General features: G+C 32.4%; 2 protein-coding genes across 2 annotated transcripts in view; both read right to left on the reverse strand.

The window, feature by feature from the left end:
• The window catches only part of LOC106108817 (ADP-ribosylation factor-like protein 13B), an 8,531-nt gene extending 7,567 nt beyond the window's left edge, over window positions 1-964 (reverse strand). Inside the window, exon 1 of the mRNA XM_013290094.1 lies at window positions 479-964. Within this exon, the coding sequence (XP_013145548.1) occupies window positions 479-827 (349 nt within the window). The 5' untranslated portion in view covers window positions 828-964. The remainder of the gene's footprint in view (window positions 1-478) is intronic.
• A 678-nt stretch (window positions 965-1,642) lies between these two features.
• On the reverse strand, window positions 1,643-8,591 carry LOC106108754 (tubulin-specific chaperone E). Its single transcript, XM_013290013.1, has 7 exons — window positions 8,152-8,591; window positions 6,987-7,093; window positions 6,292-6,471; window positions 5,383-5,797; window positions 4,360-4,491; window positions 3,324-3,480; window positions 1,643-2,136 (listed from the first exon to the last, which is right to left on the reverse strand). The coding sequence occupies exons 1-7, from the start codon at window positions 8,494-8,496 to the stop codon at window positions 1,820-1,822; spliced, it is 1,653 nt and encodes a 550-aa protein (XP_013145467.1). The 5' UTR covers window positions 8,497-8,591; the 3' UTR covers window positions 1,643-1,819.
• Between the last annotated feature and the right edge of the window lie 667 nt (window positions 8,592-9,258).

Below are 9,258 nucleotides of genomic sequence, written 5' to 3' on the forward strand. Positions count from 1 at the left end.
CAGATATGACGGCTGATAGAGATGTATGGAAGAGCAGCACATACTGTGCCGACCCTCCATAAGGGATAAGGGCAAGTGGATGATGATGAAAGTGTGTCCAGCAAAGATCTTTTATTCCAAGGGTACACAAAGGGCTTTGTAGCCATTAATTTTTTCTCACATATAAATATGTAAATAATACTATTTTCACTATCTTAACTAGCATAGCGTATATAAACAGTGTGATAATCGATTTAACCCACCAAGCTGAACTTGATAACTTTTTAATTACAATACACGCTCGAGTTAATATTGCGATAGTAGCCAGTGATATAGGAAAAAAACTTAAATTCATTATTATTACTAATGTGTCAATACGGTAAAAGCAGAAAGAAAATGTTTAAAAACAGCAATAATATCCTTGTATGAGGGTAATTTAACACTATCATATAAAATATAACAAAAACATACTTTTGTTAAATCAATTTAATTATTTTACCTGATATTCGATCGTGTGATAATACTTCTTCGAGCACCGCTTTGCATTCTTCTAACCGTTGAAAATCACTCGAGTCGATAACAAAAATGATTCCGTGCACTTCGCTGTAATATTGACTCCATATTTGACGAAACTGCGGCCCGCCGCCTAAATCGTATATCGTCACAGGTGTATCTTTATGTATTAGATTAACAGCTTTAAAACCAACCGTAGGCAAAACTTTATCATCCTTTTCTCCGGCTAAATTATTCACTGTTTTAGTTTTACCCGCGTTGTCCAAACCAATAAGTATTAAAACTATATGACGACGTAATCTACGACGACGAAATATCGCCCAACAGTTACCCATCACTAAACTGTGTTAAAAACACTAATATAATAATTAAAATTGTGTTTAACGCAAATCCAATTCACGACTTTGAATTTGTCGCCAGATGCCATTTGTAAACATTTATACTTTTTCTGTTGACACAACGGTTACCAATAGCGATCGAGATCGATGTGACCAGTGTTAAAACGTAATAAACCTCCTTTTTAAATATTTATCTATTTTTAATACAAACTTTTTGGTTTAATTTATTAATTGATGAATGCTTAAATAGATTAAATTTCAATACAGAAAACATAAAATTATAATTTTTAACCTCAAAAAAATCGATGTAATTACTAAAAAAACTTACTTGTGCAATTTGAATTTTGAAATAACGCACTTCTTTTATTAATAAATCACTAATTCTTTCTAACAATTGTATACTTAATACAGAAATTAATAATTATTAAGCTAAATAAATATAGACATTGAAAATTATACTAATTTAATATTGAGTTGTTTTTCTTCCAAGGTCATTTACAAGGTTACATGTGTTTCTTTTCACATTTAATGACAAAGGTCACATGTGGACTGAAATCTATACTAATATTATAAAGAGGAAAGATTTTTATTAAAATATGTATTGAAATAACTCAAAAACTTATGGGCCAATTTCAAAAATGACACAATTAAAAAGCTACGTTATCAGTGCGTAACATACGCTGTTTTTTTTTTAATTTTAATTGCTCGCGACCAGTTAGTTCGAAATATCTATTTTATCTATGTCTTTCAAAACTGAAGACTAAATGAATTCTTCATCATATTTTTTTAATGAATAAAATAAAACCACCAAATAAAATAAAATAAAATAGGATATTTATTTTGGAAAATATTAATTCGCAATAAATAAACAATTTTAGTCGTATACAAAGCTTTCTTTGTTAAATAGAACAAAAGAAATCATTTGTAATAAAGCCAATTAACGAAACTATCGTTTTAGTGTTGCCATGTAAAAATATCCAGTTTCCACATTATCTGAATCTAACGAGGATTGTATCGCCATTTTTTATTGAATAATAAGCGAGATCTTTCATAACATTATCCAGAGTTATTTCAGCGCCTTTCATTTGATCGTCGACGAGATTTAACGTCGGCGTTCCAGTGTTGCCATGCTTCGAGAACAGTCTTTGTGTGAGTGTTACCAGTTTCTGTACAGCCATAGTTGATGGGAATTTCTTTTTTAATGTTTTTCCATTTTCATCGCGTAGTACAATTTCTAATAATTGTGATGTTAGAGTTGTATTCTTCTGTTGTTTTACTAACAAACTATCATCCGGTATACCGTATTCTGGAAAGAAATAAACCAAAAATCATACTTCTATATTTTTTACTAATATTATAAATGCAAAAGTTAAGATGTTTGTTACTTTGTAGCCTAAACGGCTGAACGGATCTCAATGAAATTTGGCATAGATGTAGAACATAGACTGGAACACATAGGCTACTTAAGTTTCTTCTTTTTAATTGTTTTTTTTTTTATAACATAAGGTGGCAAACGAGCAAGCGGCCACCTGAATCCGCCAAAATGTCGAAGTGACCGCTGCCCATAGACATCCGCAATTGCAGATGCGCTGCCTATCCTTATACAACGGAGGAGGAGACGCATATAAAGAGGATATTTCCCCTTCCTATGCATCTGCTCCACCGTCAAATCCACTTCCTCTTCCCATCCTCTCCTTATAAGAAAAGGGTGGTAAAGAGAAAGGGACTTAAATTAGGCCTCCGGCACCACACTCATCAGACTGTACACGGAATTACTTCCATTTGAAGCCTGTCTTCTGTGTGGTCGTGGTATTACTGGAGGCTTGCCGGCGCTGCAGTGCCAACATGTTAAAGCGGGCACTACCAGTGTTGTAATCAGGTAATTCTAATCAAGCGTAGTCGCGGGACAAAGCCAGTCTATATTAATATAATAAACAGCGATCACAGTTCATTTTTTAATGACTATTTTTAATTAAAACCCCTACATTCACGACACGCTATAACCTATATATTTTCAAACTATTGAACTTAGGAAGTAAATAATTTAGACAAAATAGTTATGCGAGAAAGGGACAAAAATAAGCCAATAGTAACGGTAATTGTTAACCAAAATTTTGACATCTTACTAATATTATAAATGCGAAAGTTTCGATGGATGGATGTATGGATGGTTTGGAGTTTGTAGACTTAACTGCTGAACGGATCTCGATGTCTTTTGGCATAAATGTAGTCTAGAACATGGCTACTTACTTTTATTTTTAAATTCCACTTGGACAGAGTCGCAGGCGGAAGCTAGTTATACATTAACATAGTTTTTATATTATGCGGATGAAGCCACACAGGAAGCAATAGTTTTAGGAATAGGAATTATAGGAACAAGGATAATTTGAAGTTAATTAATTATTCCTAACTTAGGGACACTCCGAACTTTGTGAGTGGGAATGATCTGATGATGATGATGGTGATGGTGTTAGTGGTGATGGTGATACTTACTATCAAGAAGTTCCTGGAATCGACAATGTTCTGTATCAAACGCTTTTTTATGTGCATCTTGTTCTTGAGCTAGTTTCCACTCCGCACCATATCTCTTGAGATAATCATATTCCGCACCTCTACGGAGTTCACGGGTTATTATTGAACCATTTAGTTCCTGAAATATTAAAACTAGATACTTTATAACATTTTCCCATAGAGAGTCAATAAACTGTGCAAAAAAGAGTACGGACCAAGAGTCTGTAGAAGTTGATAAATAAAAAAAAAAGCACTTTACTTGTAATATACAGGTCTTGGGTTCGAATCCTGTACCAATGTGATTTTCGAATTACATCTATACTATCTATACTTCTATACTATTATAATAAAGCGTAAACACACACTTCTTTGTTGCCTAAGATGTCAGCAATTACAGCATATTTTTTAAATAATTCTTTTTTTAATAAAAAGCCCTACACTGACGTCACGCTTTAGGCTATATATTTTCACGCCATTAAGCTTAGGGGGTAAATATTTTGGATAAAAACCCTAATGTGGGAAAGAGACCATGTTGACATTTGCAATTCATAATTTGACGCATGTAAGCAATAACAAAGTTTTCATAATAAAAGCATAAAAATGCGGATGAAGTCGCACGGGAACAGCTAGTAGTAGCTATTTACTTAGCGTTCTTATGGTAAAGGAATATTGATTCACATATTGGTGAAGAAATTCAGAGAAAATTAATTCAACCCGCATATCCTAGAGACCCGGAGGAGTGTAAAACTGGGCCAATTTTAAAAAAATCTTTCATCATTTTAAAGGTTATCTGTGAGTAACATAGGTTGTGTTGTGTTTTACTATTTTTTAATTTTAAGCGGACGAAGTCGCGAGCAACAGCTATTTGTAAAAGAAAAGTAAAAGTATTGTATTTAAATCCCATTCGAGCTATTTTTAATCAGTTTTTTGTCACTGTTCGTATATATTCTTTTAGAAGAATTATTCAGTGGTTATTTCTGGTTTTTTTTTAAATGTTAATTAAATATAATAATTTTACCTGTAAAGTGCCTATTTTAGCGATAACAAGCTGTGAAGTAGTATCGTAATCTTCACTATTCTGTATTGGATTCTTCAAGAAATATAACTTTTTTAAATTCCTCAATTTATCCAACTCGCTTATTGATCTCCACTGAAATTAATAAAAAGTCATTAAGGGCCTGTCCCACTAAATTGTAAATTGCCTGATAACAATCCAACTTCTAAAATATTTGGTGGAAATATCGGATTTTGTTCCATTATCTGTCAGTCTTTAAGCTATTTGAGCCTCTATCAGACAGTGGAGGGACATGCACAACCATATTAATATAAACGTGAAAGTTTAGATAGAAGTTTGTTAGAATTTGTAGCCTAAACAGCTGAACGGATTTCAATGAAATTTGGTATAGATGTCTGATAATCTGGAACATAGAGGCTACACACTTTTATTTAATTCCACAGACGTTGTCGGGGGGAAAGCTAGTAAAATATAGATTAGTTAACAGCAAGACATTTAAACTACCAAAATTAATTTAAACAAGTGCTAATTTTCATTAGCATTTAGTAAAATACTAGCTTTTGCTCTCAACTTCATTTACACGGAATAAAAAAAATAATTCTAGTAAATAAAATATTCTGAATCACTAAGTAATAATGTAGCTCTCTAATGGTGAAAGAATTTTTCATATTAGTTCAGTAGTTTTTGAATTTATTTGTTACATACAAAAGTAAAAATCTTTCTTTACATTTAGAAAGAAAATTAAACATTGGACTATTAATGTAAGATATACTTTATTGTTAATCTATACTATTATAAAAAAGAAAAAAATTGAATTATTGGATGTTTTAAAATAACTCAGAAACTACTGGGCCGATTTTTAAAATTCTTTCATCGTTAGAAAGGTAATTTATCTGCGAGTAACATAGACTACATATTATTTTTTTTTTTTAATTTTCGCTACACTAAATCGCAAGCGAGTTTCTAAATACACATTTTAGTTAAATTCAATACTTAAAATTAAAAAAATAAAATAAAAAAACTTACATCATTAATTTGATTCCTGTTCAAAAATAAAACTTCCAAATTATCAAAAATATCAACTTTCCCATTCCCTGGATCATTATTAAATCTTATTTCAGAAATTTTACAATCATTCAAACTTAACACTTTTAGATTTTTCAGTCTTCCGAGATTGTTCACTTCATTCCATGAATCAATTGGGTTACCATCCAAACGTAATATCGTTAAAGTACGTAGAGTGATATCGGGTGATGTTATTTTTTTAATTCTGTTATACGCTGCTATTATTTCATTTACTTTCGGCCAGAGATGTGACAATACTAGAATATCGGACCACTCATAATCACATACTGATAAATTAAGTTTCTCAAGGTTGGCAAAGTTTATAGACAACTGGGATAATGTTTCCACCGGCATGTCTATTGCCATACGGTTTTTGCTGAAAAAAAACATAGAAACTATAAAATATAATGGAATTATTTTTTTTAACTATTAGGTTGTACAATCAGGTTACATATTTTGTATATAACATTTTACTATTATAAATGCGAAAGTTTAGATGGATGTTTGTTAGTTTGTAGCCTAAATGGCTGAACAGATAACGGTGAAATTTGACATAGATGTAGGGCATAGTCTGGAAGAATACATAGGCTGATTTTTTTTATTTCACAAACACTTATCTGCGGGCGATAGCCAATCATACTTCAAACTATAGTTTAATCTTACTAATATTATAAATGTGAAAGTTTAGATGGATGGATGGATAGATGGATGATTGTTAGAGTTTGTAGCATAAACGGCTGATCAGATTTCGATGAAATTTGTTTTAGATGTAGAAGATAGTCTGGTCTAGACACATAAAATTTGTATAAAAACTTTTTTAATTATTTTTCTATATTAGTATAGAAGTATAGAAGTATAGATATTACATACCTAACATCCAGTTCTTTCAAATCAGGCAACTGAGCGGAGAGTTGAATCACTTCACGCCAATTGGAAAATAAATTCCTAGAGACATCTAAACTGCGGACATTCGGACAAAGGGAAGCAACATCACCAGCGGTAGACACATTCTGGTCATGAACACACACCTCTTGGAGACGGTCAAACTTTCTGGAAATTTGAAAGAAATTAAAAATCATAGCTTTTGATGTACTTTGAACTGTGTTCCACTTTAAAAGCTACAATAGTTTGAATGAGATGTGGAATACAATGCAGCTTATAAATCATACTAATATCATAAATGCGAAAGTTTAGATGGATGTTGGTTTGTTTGTAGCTTAAACTGCTGAATGCATTTCGATGAAACTTGATACAGATGTAGATGATAGTCTGGAAGAACCCACTTTTGTTTTTCTTTAATTCCTCGCGGACGGAGTCGCGGGCGAAAGCTAGTTCATAATATTTAATATGTATTATAACGGTAATTTATTGAGTAATGTTTATTAAACTTTGCTTTTTAAGTATAAGTATTGGTCAATTATTAGTTTAATTATGATGGTAATGAAGTAATGAGGAAGAGATTGTCTCCGGTGACATAGAGCAATCTACTAAGAAGCCAGGGCTTTAAGGAAATATACAAAAGAGAAAATAAAGCATTTAATTACATATAAAAGTAAGAAACTCACTGTTTCTGATGTATCTTCTCAAATCCGACCATTTCAATAAATGGAGCACCCATTTCTCTCTTCCACTCATTGATAACAGTTCTACGATGAGCAGCTACGGTTTCATCCTGAAAAAATGCAGATTATGAAAATATTATGGTATCCAGCACTTTGGGACAAAGACTAAATCATGGCAAAGAATAGTTAATGCCAGTTTTGAAGAGCACATAGGTTTATAGCTCAACCAGGAATATAAAATCCCTTGCCTCTTTACATCCTTCCGTCATCTCAGTCATCCCTTCTTGATTATCTTTTACACAATCCATCTATATCTTTTTTAGGCCTATCTCTATCAGTGTTCGTCCAAATAACTAATGCTCCAATATTCTAAAAAAGGAAACTAAATTCTTTGGATATGTAAGAAAACTATGTAATAAAGTTGATTGGAACATCTGTAGGGTAGGTATTTTTTAATTTTGGTTAGGCTATATTAGTTAACGCTAGTTTATAGTTAAATTTGTATCTATACTCTTATAATAAAGCGTAAACACACACTTCTTTGTTGCCTAAAATATAAGCAATTTTAGCATATTTTTGAATAGTTCCTTATTTAATAAAAAGCCCTACACTTGTATCACACTTGAGACTATATATTTTCACACAATTAAACTTAGGAAGCAAATATTTTGGATAAAAACCCTAATGTGGGAAAAAGACTATAAGTTGCTGCTAACATCAAGGAAGAAACATTGCCAAGGTTTGTAATGTTATGTCATTTTGACATTTGCCATTGATAATTTGACAAATGTAAACAATAAAATAAAATTTTCATGTGGATGAAGCCGCACGGGAACAGCTAGTTGTTGATAAACAAACTACATGTTCTTTTTCAGAATAGACAAAATTTGAATTGAATAAGTAGTGTATATTCCAGTACTTTTTATTGTAGTATTAAATCTTTTGAACATCTAAACTACATAGGATATCAAAATAGTAAAAATGTGCAAACATTGTTTACTGTATAACAATGTGATATAAACAAAATAAAAGGTAATTAATTGATCAGAAACAGATTAATATGTAAAATTGTAAACATATGTCTATTATTGCATTTGATATTGTGTGGGTGTAAGACCTTGTATGGACTAATATGGAGTAATGAAAGTATATAATAAAGAAAACATACCTCGCGATCACCGTAGTACTTCCGAATGGCATCAGCGCAAGTCCTCAAAGGTGATATCTTGTTCGGACGAACAAAAGAACCAGCATTTGGTTTCGTGGTTTTAAAATACTGGATGTTGTCAACAAAACCGTCATGCTTCCCTCTAGCAACATCATCCCATTCTACTCCGTACCATATCCCGTTGTAACCCTGCACTTCACCGATATATTTTACAATGCCAATATCATCACCACTCTTCACTCTACTACCGATAGATACTTGTATTTCATCTTCCATACCGTTACAACCACCGATCGTGCTGTTGTAAAATTTTGGTATTATATTAACAGGCATCGCGCCCACCATCCTTTTTGTGTTTTCGAAAATGGAACTGTTTATCAAATCGAAAACAGGACAAACTCTTCGGAAAACTTCGAGATTGTCAGATTGAGTGACGCATTGTCAAAAATCGTTGCTGTGTTACCAAATAAAATGAAAGTGAATTCTGATTGTTTATTATTTAATTATTTTCGGATTTTACACTTAAAAATACAATTTCTATTAAACAGCACATTTTTTAAATAAAGAAAAATTCTTACAAAACATTTTCTTAAACCTAGTGTTGCTAGAAATTACGTTGAAATTAACCAATGAACCATCTTTAGTTTAGGAATGGAACACTAGATGGCAATGCCAGTCAAAATCCAGAGAAAAGACTGAAGAAACTCTACAACCACGAACAATGATTGGTCCCCGGCGAGCGAAGTTATTATACGACTAAATTTGGAAGTACAGTCAAATAGTTCCAAATAGGGACGAAAATGTAAATTTAATTTCCGGACTCACGCCGAACAGCACACGTTGTACCGTAATTTAAGCTTGGTTAGTGGGGGGATGCATTCGATCGTATCACCGTACACAATAGAACTTTAGCCTTCAGCTGTAGTAATAAGCTCGTGACTATTGTTTGATTACACATGTATGTACATTGTAGCCTAGTATGACTGTACTGTGTGTGAGCTAATTTTTTTTTAATTCGCTCTCAGCCCCGGCGCAGAACTAGCGTTCTCTCGCTCGTCGCTTTTCGTAATCGGGGTAAAAACGGGACGTGAATCCAAAAGTGCTTTT

This window comes from Papilio polytes, unplaced genomic scaffold (genome assembly GCF_000836215.1).
Source record: "Papilio polytes unplaced genomic scaffold, Ppol_1.0 DF821400.1, whole genome shotgun sequence".
Lineage (NCBI taxonomy): Eukaryota > Metazoa > Arthropoda > Insecta > Lepidoptera > Papilionidae > Papilio > Papilio polytes.

Excerpts from the sequence above, each read along its gene's own strand:
- LOC106108754 (XM_013290013.1), bottom strand. The coding sequence starts at position 8,496 with ATGGTGGGCGCGATGCCTGTTAATATAATACCAAAATTTTACAACAGC. Across the intron at positions 5,798-6,291 it reads TTGAAAGAACTGGATGTTAG|CAAAAACCGTATGGCAATAG; the intron begins GTATGTAATATC and ends GTTTTTTTTCAG. Across the intron at positions 2,137-3,323 it reads ATTCCAGGAACTTCTTGATA|AATACGGTATACCGGATGAT; the intron begins GTAAGTATCACC and ends ATTTCTTTCCAG.